The sequence below is a fragment of the Narcine bancroftii genome, chromosome 3, assembly GCF_036971445.1.
Source record: "Narcine bancroftii isolate sNarBan1 chromosome 3, sNarBan1.hap1, whole genome shotgun sequence".
Lineage (NCBI taxonomy): Eukaryota > Metazoa > Chordata > Chondrichthyes > Torpediniformes > Narcinidae > Narcine > Narcine bancroftii.
The window spans coordinates 138,375,209-138,394,680 of record NC_091471.1 but is presented as its reverse complement, the minus strand read 5'-3'; the positions used below and the strand labels follow the sequence as shown (position 1 = coordinate 138,394,680).

The 19,472-nt window shown below is 39.4% G+C and overlaps 1 protein-coding gene across 2 annotated transcripts in view; it reads right to left on the bottom strand.

Annotated features, from left to right (window-relative positions):
* fat4 (FAT atypical cadherin 4) overlaps positions 1-19,472 on the bottom strand; it is a 465,822-nt gene that overhangs the window by 13,656 nt on the left and 432,694 nt on the right. Inside the window, exon 18 of one of the 2 annotated variants that reach the window (XM_069925241.1) lies at positions 18,789-18,904. The exons of the other annotated variant lie outside the window; for it this stretch is intronic. Within the exon in view, the coding sequence (XP_069781342.1) occupies positions 18,888-18,904 (17 nt within the window). The 3' untranslated portion in view covers positions 18,789-18,887. Of the gene's footprint in view, positions 1-18,788; positions 18,905-19,472 lie in introns of those variants that run through there. 2 annotated transcript variants of the gene reach the window in all.

Here is a 19,472-nt window from a genome sequence, read left to right as displayed (position 1 = left end):
GTTTGCATTTGTTCTCTCTGGCCCCAGTAAGACCATTTGTCAATAATGAGGCGTCAGCACTGTTTTCACCTGCCTTTTTTCTTGTCGTTTGTTCCTTTTCCTTGTTTTTCTTTTCCTGGAAGATATGTAGCATTTTTGGGATGCTTTTGACTGCACATGGATGCGACTGAGTCACTTTTTGCAGATTTTGCTGATGTGTCCTTCACACAGACAATCAAAACATACTCCATTTTCCTTTGGAAAAGTGATTTTCTCACTATGCATCTTCTTTTCCATCTGTGCACAAGTCTCCAAATCATACTGATCATTACAGAACAAACTTTTCTTCCCAGCAGGAAACTTTCCGTTTCATTAATTTCTTCATCCAAAACTGCCAGGGAGGTGGCAAATATTTTTTTAAAATTTTGGTTGAGGGTATTATTTGGACTTCTCAACTTCTTGACTTACTGTTTGGGTGTCTTTGATATTTCCACGCACTGGATCTGTGACAATGTCACGTGCCCTGCAATGAACTCCACTAAATCCTTAAAGATAGCCAGTTCATCACATCTTTTCTGATTTTCAACAATTGAATTTCTCCATAGTTCTCTCAACTGGTCGGGCAATTTATTTAAAATGATTAGCATATTAGTAGACATATCAAGCTCTTGTAGATGGCTGAACTCCGCCATGCCATTGCGACATCCTCTTAGATAGAGAGCTTAAGCTTGTAAAGCCTTTGTGTCATCCGATTTTATTGACAACTGTGAAAGAGCCTTCTGTATATAAGATGTAGCAATTTAAGGTTTGTTGCCAAAATGATTTTTTAGTAAAGACTTAGCCTTTTCAAATCCTTTGTTCGGGGCTATATGATGGCAAAGATCCTTAAAAGTTATTGTGGTTGTCCACTCGTAACTGTTCCAAATAACATAGACAATCCTCTGAGTTTTGGCTCTTCAATACCGCATTCAAAGTTTTTCATGAAAGCTTGGAAATGAAATGGGTCACCAACAAAAACTGACATCTTTCTCTGGGGCAGAGAAGAGAGAGTCTGTAACTGAATTAACAATGCAACCAATTCATCTTGCCTTCTCATGACTGAGCATAATTTACTGTTACCTGTCATTTGTGGCAAATACTCTGTATCGCAAGATAGAGTTTGGCTCACATCTCTGTCCACTGGGGTCATTATTGGCATTTGTGATTTGACACCACCGTGCCTTAACCTGGCTTGTTTGGGACCATACACATCTTGTAACCGTAACAATGGCTCTTCTTTGGTATTAAATATTTTATTTTTCTGTCATCCTTCCTCAATACATGTCTCCAAAATGTTAGACACTTTAGGTAATTTACTTTGAGCACCAGATACCTCTGAGCCTTCTTGTATTCTCAACTTGCACTTATTAAGAGCTGTTTTTTTCTCAGTTCCAGTTGCTCCTTTTGCCTCCTTAGCTACTCCTCTTTCTTCCTTAGCTGCTTCTGTTTCAGCTCCTCTTCTCTTCTTAGCTTCTCCTCTTGCTCTTCTTCTAATTCTTCTAAGGCACATTTATCCTTAATCCATTCTTGTTCTGCTACAAGCATGGCCATTTCATCCAAGACTTCTACATATGTAGATGCAGTACATGAAACACTGAAGCTTGTTCTAGAACTCCTCTTGCTACTTCTACTACCATTATTATGATCATATATCATCTTCTATTTTAGATGTGGCCTTAATATCTGATTTTCTCGCCACTCTGGATTGTCCATCCTCCACATCACCATCTTGTAGCACACCTTCTGGCAATACCAAGTGGCTGCTCTTAATTTCTATTGATTTTTTTTTTGCAGTACTTCTGTGGGATTTGTATTCCCACCAGCTGTAACCTTCTCCTTTTCTATTACCTCACTCAGTCTCACAAAGAGAACAGCTTTGGCTCCACTTGTATCTAAGTGCTGCCATCATAATTCTACTCAAAGTTCCATGACCTTCATCTTCTCGACACATAGCTCCTAAGGGGCAGCAGCTTCTCCGGTGGCTGCCATATTATCCTTCTCCAACCAACTCCAAAACCAAAACAGTCCTCAAAGGACAAGTGGCAGTTTCTCCAAACTCTGTTCTAACTTGCAATAAACAAAGAAACAGAGAGAATTCTTAAGTAAGGTTTACAGCTTCTTTAATGGCCTTGGTGATGCTGTTGACGATCGTGCCTCCTTGAGTTCAAAATGCTCTAAACAGAACCCAATCGATTCAATCCAAACTCCAGATCTAATTTCCAACTTTGTATTGTCTTAAATTCATTTTTTATTGACAAAAATTGTAGTGACTTTATAGTCACTTGAAGGATCAAAGAATGTTGTTGTGGTCTATGATTCATTTAAACAAATCCATACTAAAGTTGGGTTGAGTTTTCCAAAGTTTAATAAGCGACATTAAACATTGTTAACATCATTAACAGTTGCTATACATTATTACAAGCTGTTAAACATTGCTAGATGATACTAAAACTTTGTTAGTCATTCAATAAAAATAGTTGGGACATTCTAATTCCTTCCATTTCTTAGAACAAAGAAACTAAACTAAGCTTTTTTATCTCTTTAGCAAACAAAGAAAAAACTACCTAAACTTGAAGAAAAAAATGTTGCTAGGAAACAGCAAAAAATATGTAAACAACCTCTTGAAAGCCACAAACTGAATTTGCTTGCAAGCATGAAATACACTTCAACCATTACAACTACAGTTGAGCATTTAACATCAACATCCCCTCAAATCTGATCAGCAAACTCCACGACCTGGGACTCAACACCCCACTGTGTAATTGGATCACCTCCAGACCACAATTAGTGAAGATTGGTAAGAACTTCTCCTCCACAATCTCCATCAGTACTGGAGCAGAACAGGGCTGTGTTCTTCACCCCCTCCTCTACTCACTTTACACCTATAACTGTGTAGCTTGGTACAACAATAATACAATCTATAAATTTGCCGACGACACCATTGTATTGAATTGTATAAAGGAAGGGGATGAGTCAGAATACAGGATGGAGATTGAAAGCTTGGCTGAATAGTGGGCCAGCAACAACCTTGAACTCAATGTCACCAAAAATACAGAGGTGCCACAAGACTCGTACCAGCAGGTTCAGGAATAGCTGCTACCCTTCCACCATCAGGCTCCTCAAAGATAAACCCAATCAGAGACTCTTTTAAGGACTCTCACTTTATTGATTTTCTTTCTGTCCCTTTGTTTTGCAAAGTCAGTTTGTTTACATTCATGATCTGCTTAGTTATTTTATTTGTTTACATGTTTATGCTGTGTACAGTTTATTTTTGCACCTCCAATTAGTGGTAAATCTGACGTGTCCGCAGGAGAAAAGAGGTGGGATGTAGTCTAACAATAAATCTGAAATCTGAAAAAAAATCTGATATCTGACCTTGCTTATTTCTCCCGATTCAATTTCCATTTCATTTCCTTCTTTTATGGAGTAATTTTCACTTTCTTTGTCTTTCTGAATCTTGTTATTACTTAATTTTGAATATTTGCAAAAATTGCTATTTTTCTTTACCACTTTTAAATTGCACTTTGATGATAGTAAGAAATGTTTTTTGGCTTATTTACCTTGCTCTGCAGTTACTGTGCCTTGTGTATCACAATACATGCATTCCCTACCTCTACAGCCAGTCTATCAGTGTTAAGACATGAAAAGAAATTTCTTATTTTTCACTTTCCAGCTCTGATAAAACTTGCACAATTGTAATCTAGCTTTCTTCTCTTCAAATTCTAATTGATGAAACGTACATCAACTTTTGTTTTCCAATTCTAGGGTGATTCTGCTTTTCTATTTTTAGTCTTGTGAAGTAGATTCTAAAGCAAGAACAACAGTGGTAAAGTGAATCTTGATATGTATCACTGACATGTTTTTACAAATGAGTCTTTGGGACACACTGACCTCTCTGAAAGAGAGCTAGCACACATGCTGATTTTATATTAGGGCGTGATAAATTTGTTGGCATTAATGAAATAACTCAACTTCCTAAAATTGTTGCTTGAAGTAAACAGTTGTTGTGTATTTCAACACGTCAATGTGACATTTACTTCTCTGGCTTCCTGGGTAGGAACTGTGCAAATGGAATCAGGATGACATGTATTCCTGTATAGTACTGTTCAAATTTATCTTCCTTAAGGCAGAGTGTACAACTGTAAGTCCAGCAACATCTCATATTTTAAAGCAATGAGTTTTGCAGGCAAAAACTAACATTAAACATGGAAATGATAAGTCTGTTTTTTAAAAGTGCAAACAGTCTGTTTTCTACTTCTTCCTGAAGTTTCTATTATACATGCTAAATATAAAGATTTTGTAGTGGGAGAAACATACTCAGTTTTGTGTATTTACAATAATAATTAGGGTTATCTGTCTGTATTAAAACTTCTCTGATTTTTACTTCTACTGAAATAACAAAGCAAAAATAGAGATAATATCCATTTTATATCACACAAAATTGAAACTACCCTTTAAGCTTTCTTATAATGTTATTTAATTCTGAAATAATTAAAGAGTTAAAATAGAAGATGATTTCTGGAGCCAAATACTTTGAATCTGGTGGTTTGTAAGAATACAAGGAGATGAGCCACATTGCAAAAGTTTGTTCCTGAGTGTTAACATATTTATTAGTCCTTCATAGGATCATGAGCATTTAATGCATAAGCCTCAATTGTGTACCAATTAGCCATCGATATTTTGGGGATCAACATAAACCCAAAGGTAGACTTTCACTGATCCAATGGGAGAGAGATAATTGAACACTCATTACGGGTGTTAGGGGTGATTGATAGTGGTCAGGTATAACTTTCATTCAAGACCACTTTTCCTATTTCCTATCAACTCACAAAATTGAGTGTCAGGGGCCAGAGGTATTGCCTCACTATAGTGTTCCATTGTTTTTAGTTTACCACATAGATTTTTAATTTCATTTTTCAGATTTTAATTTAAATGTATAACATTTCTTTTAAGTTTTGAAATGTTGTTCAAGTATTTTATAAAGTACTTCTATATTTTAGAAGGGCACACAAAACATCTTTTGGTCTTTTGGTTTCTTTTACTTTAATATTTTGCAGCAGGCCTTGATAACTTGTGTGATCATTATTAGAACTCTTCTCTTTTCCTGTTTCAAGGTGCAAGAGCAAACAATCTGAGAGACTCTCTGGAAAGCACTAGATTTCACAAATTAGACCTGCTATAAATTGCAGAAACATCCTGAGGAATAAGGAGGCTGGGCATCATTCATGCCAGAATTATTAAGTTGTGGCAGCGATCAGCAGAGACGGATGCAGCTCATAGAGAAGACATTGAGTGTTGAAAATTGGAACCACTATAGTTCCTTTTGGCAAGAAAATCCCCTTAGAGTACATATAATATTCTCTCTAACTGAATGAGAGAATATTCTGAAGCAAATATAGTACTACTATATTTTTCCCCAAATCATTTTGCACTCATTTTAAATGATAAGAAAAACCTGCCAATCTTCTTACTGCACAAGTCTACCCTGATTCCTCTTCCAATATTAGCCTCAACCTCTTTGTGAGTGGCAGAAGATTGGGTGTCTGGAAAGTAATGCACAGGGGTTGGAGAAACTGGGTAATGTTACTAGTTTTGATTCATTGAAAAACTCCTGAAAATCTGACCTAGAAATTCAGATAAGTAGAGCTGTTCCTTTTAAGGCACAATCTGTCTGAAAATCAATTATTTTTTTTCCTGTAACAGAATGTGATTAACTATTGCATCACAATAGAAATATGACTTTATTCATCTTGCATATCCAACTTGCTTTCCATATTGGACATGCAACTAAGTACATGTAACACCTCCTTTTAGAGCACTGCCACAAAAATTAGAAGTCCCTTCCAGCCCATGAAACTGCTCACTTACACCCAATGAACCTCCCAACTCTGTACGTTTTGGAGGGTGGGAGGATACTGGAGCCCCTGAAGAAATCATACACTGCATGGAGCACTGAATTTGAATCTTGGTTGTTGGTGCTATAATAGTGTTGTGCTAACCATACTGTTTACAAAACTCCAGGAGAGCCCATGCTTGACCACTCCAGGATAACCAAGCGTTCCTCTGGGATGGAATCACACTATTACCCACTCTCCTTCTCTTAGTACTAACCCCTCCACCATAAAACTAACCTGACATAACTCATCACTAATTAGCTTTGCCAAATCTTTGACAACCCTGACTTCTTCTTGATACCCCACTCTTCCTAATTCTAATTGATTAGGAATGCACCATGAACCATAGATCTCCGGCTAGCCACCATCACCTCAACTCCATCTGATTTAGGTCCCTGGTTGCTAACCTTTGATCTGCCATATCCTTGTCATCAGGTGCTATTGATTGAAGCTTACTTAAGTTTATTGTCATCTGATTGTACAAGTACAACCTGAGGAAACAGCTTTCTCTGGACCATGGTGCAAAAATTACAGACACACAACCAGACATAACAAACATACAGACAAACAATATATATGCAGGCAAGTAATGTTCATATAAAAATAAATGAATAAATATTATTTTGTACAAATGAGAGTCTCAGATGGTTAGTGTTAGCAGTTCCTTTGGTCATTCTGCATTCTCACTGGCTGTGGGAAGAAGCTATTCCTCAGCCTAGTGCTGCTGGCTCTGATACTCCTGTATCTCTTCAATAATCATGGCACCATCAGGGTAGGAAGTCTGGGCTTCGCAGATGGCATCATAAAGCTCCTTTAAGACTTCACTCTCATTAGCCAAAGGTGGATTGTAGACATTGGCAGTCAGCGTGGCCGAGAATTCCCTGGGCAGGTAGATGGGTCTACATTCCACCAGGGAAACTTCATCTCGTCTGAGCATAAGGTCTTCACAACAGAGACATTGGTACACCAGTTCTTGTTGATGTTGCACTGTCTCTGTCTCTGTCTGCCCTGAAGGAGATAAGGCCATCAAACTGGATTGGTGTCCTGGAGTAACGTTTCTGTGATCACCAGAGCACAGTAACCCTGCAGTTCTATCAGGTTCAGATGAAATCTCATTTTCTTCTTCACCAATCTTACATTCGAGAGTAGGATCGACTAATCCTGATGCTGGCCAGTTTTCCACACTACTTCCTTCTCCAGCAGCACTTCCAATGGTCTCCCACGTGTCTCCCCCGATCCGCTTTGTGGTTTGAAGAAATCTGTGTTCCCTGCTTCTGTAGTTTTAAACTGCACAGAATCTTCCTGATTCGATCCATTAATTTGAAACTCCGGTTCGTGTTTTGAATTTTGATGAGTTTTCAAATCGTAGACACGATGTAGCAGGTTGGAGATTTCACCGTTGTGAGGAGCCGTAGTGACTGTTACAACCTCATGCTGTCATCTTGAAAAGTGAACTGTGCAACAATCATATAATTGTAATTTTAAGGCCTCTTGAATCCGGTCACCTGGAATGCAATCTAGAATTTGGAAGGTTTTCCTAATAGAAATACCTGCACCTGACAAGGTTTTCTACAAATTATTCAACTACAACAAAGGGTTATTAAGGCAAATTGAGGAATTTAAAGGGTACGTGATAGTACATAAATTCTAGTTTCCTTTCTGCCCTGAATTGTTCAAAAAATCTCTGGGATTGACTGGAGAAGGGGGTGATCAGTGCTGGATTAACATACTAGCAAAAGTAGCATATGCAACAGGCCCTGCATTTTCAAGGGCCCCCACGCTAAATACTGCTCTAGTACAATATTCCTGCACTTGTTCTATTACTATAGTACTATACTGCCTTCAACTTATATGAACGACTGGGTGTTTAAGGATAATGATTTTAACCAATTATCACCTCTAATCACGGTTAGTATTTTAAAACAGTAATTAATGGGTGTGGTATCCATGTGATACATATATGATTCATAAATACAAAGGTACAGTATTTGAAACTTAAGGTGTATTACTATTATCTTGAAGCAATTCCGCATTTTGTCAGCACGATTTAAAATGAGTATTGAGTGCATAAACAACTTGCAATGTATTTACCTTGATAAGAGCAAGTAGTACAATGCTCTTAGAGTAAATGTCTGCCTCGCTGAGTCCCTCTTTGCACCTACCTCCCTGCTTAAGATTACAGAAATTTTCAGGCAATTCTTAATGAAGCCTACCTTTCATGGAGGCTGTACTGGGTGACGTGTAGAGAGAGTGTGGCCAACCAACGAGAGTGCATAAATTAGATGAGGAAATTTGTCAAGCTCTGCAAATCAATTAATTCTGTTGCTACATCAATGTTTCTAGCAGAAATGAAATGAGGAAGAGAATAAACTCCTGGCAGCTATATGCCTACGAACATTAGCACCATCAGAGTTCAGCTTGGGATCTGTCGCATGATAAAGATAGAAGATCACAATGAGCGCTAAATGTGGGTCCTGTCATAATTAGTTGAAGTGCCTTTCATAAAACCACTAAAGTCATTGGGTGGCATTCCCAAGAAAATTCCACCTGGTCCCTGTGAGTCAATGAAGTGCTGCTCTTCCCCTCGCATCAGTGACTTCACCTTTAGTGCCCTTCATCGAATTTGCTACAAAACGTGGCTCATTTGGTGATTGTGATGAGCATAACTTATGGATCGTGTCAATTTTAAGCAGTGAATCTTTACCACTCAGATTACCCGTCCCCAGAGTAGGTGAATATTTCAATTCAAAAATTTTTTTAAAAACAGACTGAATCCTTTGAATTCCAAAATACAACACATTTCTGTCTTTTCAGTTCTATGTTCTTGTCTTCAATATATACACTTTGATTAACAATGCACTTTAACAGCCTGTTCACTCACAAGCTGACCCATCCCTGTGCATGTGATACTTAGCCCTGTGAAAATACATTTTTAAAAATGGCTTTGCGCAAGTATAGACTACTAAAAGCAACAAGTAAGTTAAGTATCGCACACACAGGCACAGGTTTATGTGTTTTAACATTTTTGTGTATTTCTTTAATTTAGGGACGCTTTATAACATATGCTACAGACCTCATTCTAGCTTAATCTGGCCCTGGGGGTGATGAGGGAATAACACTTATTACTGATGGCATCTCTTTCCATGGTCCAGCTCATCCCTTCATGGCAATCTTTCCCTCAGGTCCCAAAAGTATAGTTATCCTTTGCTGAACTATAGTTAGTAATATTGTAATTTTCTTTATATTTAAGTGTCTGTTTTTTTCAAACAATCCTCACATTCATATAGTGTTTTGAGCTTTTTTTTTATAAAGTGCAAGGGGCTCCATTCAGCAGAATTACTTTGATCCCTCCCTACTCCCTCAGGCACAGTGATTATCAAGTACACAAACAGCCTCTGCAGCTCATCACAAACATGGACTGATGAAGAATGGTCTGGTTGTCAGTTATGTAACCCTAGCAGATTAATGAAGAGTTGCTATGCATTTCTTTGGTACTAAAACCATTGACGAAGGAAAGCAAGCTGATAGATTCTACCTTCTACCATTGAATGAACGGTTTCAATTTTGGCAAAGCATCGCATTCTGCACATCACATTAAACCACTGAGGGAGATTTAATCTAAAAAATGTTTTAATGACCAGGATGTTTATAATGAAGAAATGAAAGGAGCCTTGCTATTACAATAAATAATGGTCAACCAGTAGAAGGTATTGTACTTTGTGATGCAAGTCATGTTAGAGAGCATGGTAGGTTGCTACAATACATGGCAAAGTACAAAGAAGAGCAGTTAGTTGTGATTTCCCAACACAACCTGTTGGACAAGGTGGAGAAGAGAGGTTCTCCTTCCTCAGGGAATCAGAAAACCTTTGAGATGTACATTCAAGTGGCAGTATAATGCTTGCAGCTAATCTAAGACATCATGCTTTCAGGACATGGGTACACTGTCATATAATTTTTCACACACATAATCAAATCCATTCTTTCATGTAACCATTAGCTTCAATACATTTCCATCTCTCATCCATCTGCAATCTCAATCAGACACATCACCATTGTAACTAATTCACACAATATACAAAGGCAAGCACTTCATCAGCACCTTAAAGCTCAAAATGGAAGGCCTATAACATACACTGCAAGAACAGTCACCAGCATACGTCCACATAATGGTACATGATGAGAACCTGTTACAGTATTGAAATTAAGTAAAAAAACTCAGAGGATTGTTTATATTATTTGCAGCAGTTCACGAGTGGACAACCAGGAGATCTTGTAAAGAGTTGCCAATTATGGCTCCGAATGATGGACTCAAACAGGCTAAGTCATTACTAAAGAAGCATTTTGGCAACAAGAATAAAGCTTCCACAGTTTATGTACTTTAAGCTTTCATGGCTGTCAATAAGACCAATGATGTGAAGGCTTTACAAGCTTGTGCCCTCTTTCTAAGAGGATGTTGCAACATCACGATGGAGATTGGACATCTTCAAAAGCTTGGCATACCTAGTAATATGGTAATTATTGTAAATAAATTACCATTCTACATAAACAAACTATGGAGAAGTCAAATTGTTGAATATCAGAAAAGATCCAATTTGACACTACTTTTAAGGATTTGCTAGAGTTCATTGAAGGACAAGTGAATGTTGTCACAGATCAAGTGTATGGAAATAACAAAGGTACTCAAACGGTAAGTAAAAAAGTTGAGAAGTCCAAATTGTATCTGTAGTGGATGTGGCCGATCTCGCAAAGGCAGTAGAGACATCCCAACAGAATGTGTACTTTTACTCCACCAGCAGCGCAGTCGCCACATGGGGAGTTCAGGTGCTGCTATCTTGGGACACTGGGTCCAAAACTGCAGCTGTTTTTGCCGAGCACCTGAAGTGCTATTACTGGAGCCAGACAAAGCACCCACAGGAGAACTGCCCTGCTAGAAGCACAACCTGTTCCAGCTGTGGAAGAAAAGGACACTATTCACGGGTATGTAGGTCCCAACCATCCCCTTGCTGTGCCATGTGTGAACAGTGACCGTAGCCATATTGGACCGTGTCACTTCCAGCCCAACTCCCGGTAGCGAAAAACAGCATGGCAGGGGCTCGAGCATGATGGCCATGCTCAACATCACTCTGGCTTCACTTCTGGCGGCGACTGCATGCGAACCATGATGCAGCCTTCTTTGGTGCAGATATCTTGGAGGCCTCTGACGCGCACATACAGTAACAGTGAGTCAGTCAACTAAGTGACATTGGCATCCATCATTCTGGATCAGAGCAGCGCACATCAATTAGCGTGGTCTACTATGGACATTGAGGTAAATGGTTGTATTACAAACTGCTTGTTTGACACAGGAAGCACCAAAAGTTTCATACTCCCTCGCAGTGACCCCAGTCCGGTGTAAAATCTCATTGGTGTCTGTGATAGTACAGATTCTATCACCAATGTGCATATGTACATATGTACAGATGGTAGTGTAGGATGACTGTGATTGGCTGAGAGTGTAGCCGCACCTACTGGCAGGTCTTAAAGGATTGCTCCTAGCCAGACCAGGTCATTCTGGACCGGTCGACCAACTTGTGGTATGCTCCTGTCTTTTAGTTAATAAAAGCCTTGGTTTGGATCAACAAGTCTTTGGTTCTTTCGATGCGCACTACAGTGTCCAAGTCCCATTCGAACAAAATCCAGGAGAGCTGTACAGTAACGCTAACCATGGGTGGCACCAAGTACAAGAATTTTAAATTGCTCGTGATGCCACACCTCTATGCACCTGTTATACTGGGGCGTGACTTCCAGTGCCAATTGAAAAATATTCTGATGGAATATGACAAGCCACACCCCTCCCTCATTGTCTGTAATAACTAACTTTTAAACCACCCGCCCGTCTCCCCGAACTCAGCCAATCAGTGACCTGAACACCACCTGCGGTGTGTCCACCCTCCAGATCCCACCACCCTCTCTGTTCAAAAACCTCACTCCTGACTGTAAGCTGGACAGTAAGAGCAGACAATACAATCCCAAGGACAGAGCCTTTATCAAGGCTGAGATTATGCAACTCCTGGCAGAGGGCATCATAGACCCTTGTAGAGTCCAAGTGGTGGTGGTGAAGAGCGGAGAGAAGCACAGGATGGTCATAGACTACAGCCAGACCATCAACCGGTTCACCCTCTAGGATGCCTAACCCCTCCATTGCATAGCTGACATGATGAACGAGATTACCCAATGAGATTGACCTCAAATCAGCCTATCACCAGCTTCTGATCCGCCCGGAGGACAGTTCATACACGGCGGTCGAGGTGGATGGCCGCCGCTACCATTTCCTCAGAATCCCCTTTGGAGTCACGAATGGAGTTTTAGTCTTCCAGAGGGAGATGGCTTGAATGGTGGACGACCATCAACTAAAAGCCATGTTCCCCTACCTAGACAATATGACCATCTTTGGCCATAACCTGCAGGACCATAACACCAACTTGCAAAAAATCTTCCAGACAGCAAAAGCCCTAAATCTCATACATAACCAGAAGAAATGTGTATTCTACACTTCATGTCTGGCTATACTAGGGTGCGTGGTGGAGAATGGAGTCACTGGACCTGACCCTGAGCATATACAGCTGGAACCCCACTTCTCCATAACCTCAAGGCTCTGAAAAGGTGCCTGGGGTTCCAAATTATGTCCCAAATTATGCAGACAAAGCCCACCCCCTGGTAAAAACAACTACTTTTCCCCCATAGGCAGAAGCCCAAACGGCCTTAACTCACATCAAAGGCGGCATTGCCAAGGGGGAGATGCACGCTATATACAAATCCATCCCATTCCAGATGGAGAGCGATGTGTCTGATTTCATCATGGCTGCTACGCTGAACCAAGTGGGCAGGCCGATGGCATTTTTCTCCCATATCCTCCAGCAGTCAGCCATTGAGAAAGAGGCTCAGGCCATAGTGGAAGCTATAAGCTACTGGAGGCATTACCTAGCCAGAAAACCATTCACCCTGCTGACTGAGCAATGTGCAGATGCATATATGCTCAACATCAAGCAGTGGGGAAAAATTAAAAACAAGATCCTGTGGTGGAGAATTGAGCTATCCACCTTCAACTATGAGATTTTGTACCAGCCCAGGAAGTTCAACAAGCCTCCCGATGCCCTATTGGGGAGTACCTGCACCAACACGCAAATATATCATCTTCAAGCCCTACACAATAGCCTCTGCCACCCAGGGGTCACCAGGTTCTATCACTTTGTGAGTCTGCAACCTTCCTGTATTCATTTGAGGACATCAGGGAGGTGACCTGCAGCTGCCCGGAGTGCACAGAGTGCAAGCCACACTTCTAATGGCTGGAGAAAGCTCATCTGATCAAGGCCACCTGCCCCTTCTAAGTATGCAGCATGACCCCCCTGCTCTTGAATTCAATTCCTCTAGCTATGAAGGCCAACATTAAATTTTCCTTCTTAATAACCAGTAGTACCTTCAACCCAACTTTATGCGATTCATGCACAAGGATTCCCAAGTCCTTCTGCACTACAGCAAGCTGCATTTTTTCACCATTTAAATAATAATCTGCTCTTCTAATTTTCCTCCCAAAGTGGATGACCTTGTATTTACTAACATTGTACTCCATCTGCCAGACCTTTGCCCACTCACCTAACTTAACTATATCCTTCTACAGCCTCTCCACATCCTCTGTACAATGTGCTTTTCCTCTCAATTTAGTATCATCCGCAAACTTGGCTACATTACACTCTGTCCCCTCTTCCAAATGGTGAACAGTTGCGGGCCCAGCGCCGACCCTGCAACACCCCACTTACCACTATCTGCCAATCAGTAAAACACCCATTTATCCCGATTCTCTACCTTCTGTCAGTTAACGAATCCTCGATCCACGCCAATTTACTTACCCCTGACTCCATTCACTTGTATCTTATTGATACGTCTCTTGTGCACTTTTTCAAACATCTTTTGGAAATCCAAATATACAACATTTCAATCTGTTCCCCTCTATCTACCACACTCATTATATCCTCAAAGAACTCCAGCCAGTTTGTCAAACATGACCTGCCTTTCTGAATCCATGCTGCATCTGCCTGATGGAACCCCTTTGTTTTAAATGTCTTGCTATTTCATCCTTAATGACAGCTTCAAGCATTTTCCCGACTACAGATGTTAAACTAAATGGCTGATAGTTACTCATCTTCGGCCTACATCCCTTTTTAAAAAGTGGTTTGACATTTGCTGTCTTCCAATCTGGGTCCTGCCCAGAGTCTAGAGAATTTTGGTAAATGACTACCAACGCATCGACTATAATTCCTGCCATTTCCTTCAGTACGCTGGATCCATCCCAACAGGACCAGGGAATTAGTCTGCTTTCAGTCCCATTAGTTTGCTCATTATTTTCTCTTTTGTAAAAATTATTTTATCGAGGCCCTCACCTCCCTTTGTATCCCCATATCCACACTTTGGCATGCTTGGTTGGATGATTAATGGAGCATTAGGAGGAAAAAAGGAGGTTCAAAATCAGTTGGCTCTAAGTGTCAACAAGATATCGATTGATAAGCTGTGGGTGCAGCAGTTCAAGAATGACTTTCTTGAGTGCATCAAGGACGATCAAGAAGCTTCAAAGGAAGACCAGCAGTTCTTGGAATTGGTGCTAAAATCTGCTAAGCAGGTTCATGATCAATACTGCATTGGATTCTCTTTGAAAAAAAGGGAAATAGGCATGCCTGATAATAGAAGTGTTACCAAGCAACGTACACTGAATTTAAAGAGAAAATTCAATAAAGATTCTTTCTTTCATTCACACTACACCAAATATGTGTCTGATATTATATCCAAAGGATATGCAGAGAAAGTACCAGATAGTATTTTTGGACGTAGTGATGGCAAAAAAAAAATGGTACTTACCACACCATGGAGTTTTACATCCACAGAAGAAGAAAAAACATTGTGTGGTGTTTGATTGCGGAGCAACCTATCAGGGAGCTTCACTAAATTCTCAACTCTTATAGGGTCCTGATATGACCAGTACGTTGATGGGAATCTTAACTAGATTCTGTAAAGAACCTGCCATCATCACTGCAGACAATGAAGCAATGTTCCACCAGGTGAAAGTACCAAATGAGGACCGTATCTTGTTACGATTCCTTTGGTGGCCTGATGGAGACTACAGTCAGAACAGAATGACAGGGCATCTATTTAGAGCAGCTTCATCACCAAGTTGTGTGAATTTTGCCCTTAGGAAATGTGCTGAGAACAATAGGGAATAATTTAGCTCTCAAGCTAAAAGCACCATCAGGAATAACTTCTATGATGATGACTGTCGCAATTCTGCAGCTACAGTAAAGAAGCGATAGCCCTTTATCATGAGTTAAAGGCAATCTGCAACAAAGGAGGTTTTTTTACTTACCAAATGAGTCGCCAGGTATTAGGTGCCATGCCTGAAAGAGGGAGGGCAAAGAAATGAAGAATTTGGACTAAGACCATGACAACTTTCCTGTTGAGAAGGTATTAGGTGAACAATGGTGTATTTAGTGTGATGTTTTTAAGTTCAAAATCACTTTGAAGGACCGACCTCTCACAAGAAGGGGGATTCTGTCAACAGTCATTTCGATATATGATCCTCTAGAAATAATGGCACCAGTTATCCTAACTGCCATAGGCTCCTGCAAGATTTGTGTCAGAAGAAGATTGGTTTGGATGATGAGATACCTGAAGCCATTGTTCAAAAATGGATGTGTTGCATTCAGGATAATCATAAGCTGGAAGACTTCAAGAATGACAGATGCTTCAAACCCACAAATTTCAGATCTGTAACATCTGCTCAGTTGCATCATATTGCAGATGCATGTGAAGACAGTTATGGAATTGTTAGTTACTTGTTACTACATGATAACAAAGATCAAGTACATTGTGGATTTGCAATGGGAAAGGCCAGAGTGGCTCCATTGAAACCATGGTGAGCAGAATGGATACAATGTTGAAAAAACATTTGCAGATGAAACTATATTTGGACTGATAGCACTACTGTGCTAAATTCACCAACAATAAGACCACAATATTTTGAAATTTTGTGGCTAAAGTTTCATGTCCAATACAGTGAAGATATGCTAATGCAGTTAACAATCCTGCCAATCTGCTTCCAGAGGTTTGAAAGTCAAGTCTTTTCTGAAGAATAAAATGTGGGTGTCAAGCCTCAATTTCTACTACAACCTCAAAAGGAGTGGCCTCAAAATCATAATAAAATAAATTTTACCAGAAGATCAAAAATAAGATTGCAAATGCTGTTCAGATAATATCTGAACAAATAGATTTATTTACACACTTAATCCATTACTTCTCATCCTGGAATAGCTTGAAAAGGGCAACAGCATGGATGCTCAGATTTAAAAGATGGTTTCTGAATCATTGCAGTCAGACAGGGGATCTTGAGACTTACAAAAAGAGACATTTCACAGTTACAGTTTTAATTAATACTGAGATGGAGATAATCTGCTTTTTTTCCAGAGGAAGAGATTTGCCTGATGAAAGGATAAGCTACATATGTAAACTCAGCCCTATTCTTGAGAATGGGGTTTTAAGGGTTGGTGGGCACTTTAGTGGGACAGCAATGCCAGAAGAAATGAAATATCCTGTCAGACTGGCCAAAAGGTTTTACATTTCAAATCTAATTCCTCAACATATTTACGAAGAGATAGGTCATGGTGGTTGCAACCATATGTTATACAGATTAAGAGAAAAATATTGGATTTGTGGTGCCATTAGATTAAGCAGGAAGATTGTAATGAAATGTGTTGTTTGTCAGCGTGTAAATACTCCTTCTGGACAACAGCTGATGGCAGATTTGCCTCTGGACGGAGTCTCTCCAGATGAACCACCATTCACATATGTTGGAATTGATTATTTGAACCCTTTGAAGTGAAGCATTCAAGGACTGTTGTGAAGTGCTATGGTGTTATTTTCACATGCTTTGCCATAAGACAAATTCACATTGAAGCGGCATCATCACTTGATACAGACACTTTCATCAATGCCCCTTGGCATTTTATCGCCAGACATGGACATGAAAGATCTACGATCTGACAATGGTACTAATTTTGTGGGAGCTCAGCGCGAGTTATGAAAAGCAATCGTAAACTGGAATCGGACTCAAATCCATAATGAACTAGCTCGGAAAGAAATTAATGGGATCTTCAATCCTCCTGCTAGCTCACATGGGAAAGATTGATTAATTCAATCCTAGATGGACAAAATCTTAATGAAGAGGGTTTTTAGACAGTTCTATGCAAAGTTGAATAGTTCAATAGTCATCCAATCACTAAGACTTCAACAGATCCAAATCTTGAAGCACTTACCCCAAACCATATTTTGCTTCCTAAAGGTAAACCTTCATTGCCACCAGGACAGTTTCAGAAGAAAGACATATATGTATGCCACAGGTGGAAGCAGGTAAAATTTATTTTGGATTTGTTCTGGAAAAGATGGACGAAGGAATATCTTCCATTGTTGCAGGAGCAACAGAAATGGTTTAAGATCAGGTGCAATTTCACTGCTGGGGATCTCGTAATCATCATAGACCATTCAGCGTCTCAAAATTCCTGGTAGATGGGGAAGATTGTTGATACAATCCAGGACAAAAGAGGACTTGTAAGTCAATTTCGGATTATGACTAAAACTGGTTTTCTGAACAGACCAATTACTAAAATTTGTCTTTTGCCAGATGCAGAAAGCTGATATATACTAGCAAAGGAGGAAAAACCCAACACCCAACCCCAACCAACCAATTTTCCCCTGCAACCGCTGCAACCGTGTCTGCCTGTCCCGCATCGGACTTGTCAGCCACAAACGAGCCTGCAGCTGACGTGGACTTTTTACCCCCTCCATAAGTCTTCGTCCGCGAAGCCAAGCCAAAGAAAGAAGACTATATATATATATATATATATATATATATATACTGGTAATGTAAGGGTTAAAATGCAGATTCAGCAAGTCGACTGTGAAGACTTTGTTGACATTCTTTGAGTGTCTCCGTAGAAATGTATTCTTAGCAAAGGTCTCTGTCTCTCTGCATTTTTAAGATAAAACAGTTCAGTTTTGATTTTCTTTTGTTCTGTGAAGATGGAGGGATTTGGAATGGACCAAAAAGTTTTATTGTCCATTTTAAGTATTGTTTTATGCATCATTTAGTCATATAACAAAGTTGTAATAATGTAGTGACCCATATAAAGTTTAATAAAGCTTGGAAAACTCTATTCAACTTTGGTACGTATCTTTTTTGAATGAGTCATAAGCAACCACGACATTCTAGTCTCTCCAGGTAATTATAAAGGAAGATAGTCACAACAAAAGGTTATTGAACTGAAACGTTAAACTTTTCTTTCCTCAAATATTGCTTATATTGGTCAGCATTTCAGCCATTTTCTGCAATAATTGTGCATTCCATGATAACTGATGTGACATTCTTCCTAGTTGGTTCATTTCTGATGAGCATAAATAATGTGACTTTAAGTAAATACAGTTAAAACAGTAAAACCCCTGGTATCCAGTATCTTTGGGAATTGATAAATGCCATATAAGTAAATTTGCCAGTTGTTTGAGATTGCATGTTGTGTGGATTGGTCAACTGACTGCTAGGGAGTGTCAATTTTAAACTTTCATATTTTTTACCTATTTATTTTCAGTGATTTATTTTGCCGGTTGTTTGAGGCTACTGGTTGCTTGAATTCCGAATAACAGAGATTTTACTGTGGTATTATTTATATATTGCCTCTAACATCCTCAGAACATCCTCTAGGTCCACAATTTTTTGCCCATTGGGAGTCAGATGGCTTCCCTCTGTCACCATATGCTGTATGGAATTTCACAGATTATTTAGACAACCTGCAAACTGACAGGTCTTTATTCAATGATGCTCACGAGTCCAATAACAAAGTGCAGATGGGAAAACTTTGCAATGAAAGGCCAACACATTTGAAGCTTCTGCAATTACTTTTTCTATTGTTCTCTGTGTCCTGTTGAAGAAATAATCTCTGTCTCAACCATCCCCTGTAGTAAAACATTCCATTTTCCAACAACTCTATGTGAAGACATGCTTTTTAAATGTTAATCTTTCATCTCTCATAGAACATTCTACACTTTGACCCATGGCCACAAATTGGGCATTCAGAAAAAAAAATGTCCTTTCCTATTCTTTTCTATAAAAAACTCATCATAATTGAAAAAAATGTTTTTTAGATTTTCTCAGCCGCCTTAGTTCTACTGAATTTAGTTCCATTAACTCGCCTTTTCTTATATTAAAATGTAAAAATAAAATCTAACTATATGATGATTTCTTGGCCCCAGAGTGTCTCAAAGCACTTCACTCTCAATTAAGTATTTCTGGAGTGTGGTTATTGTTGCAAATAGTTAAATACAGCCAAAATTGCAAAGAGCAAGGTCCAAAAACTGCAACTGACCAGTTAATCTGTTTTGAATATTCTACTACACCACAGCAAATTAGCTGGAAATTCTGCAATTGAAAGTATGGTTTAAAAAACAATGAAAAATGTACAATTTTAAAATAGCAGGTGAATTATGTCC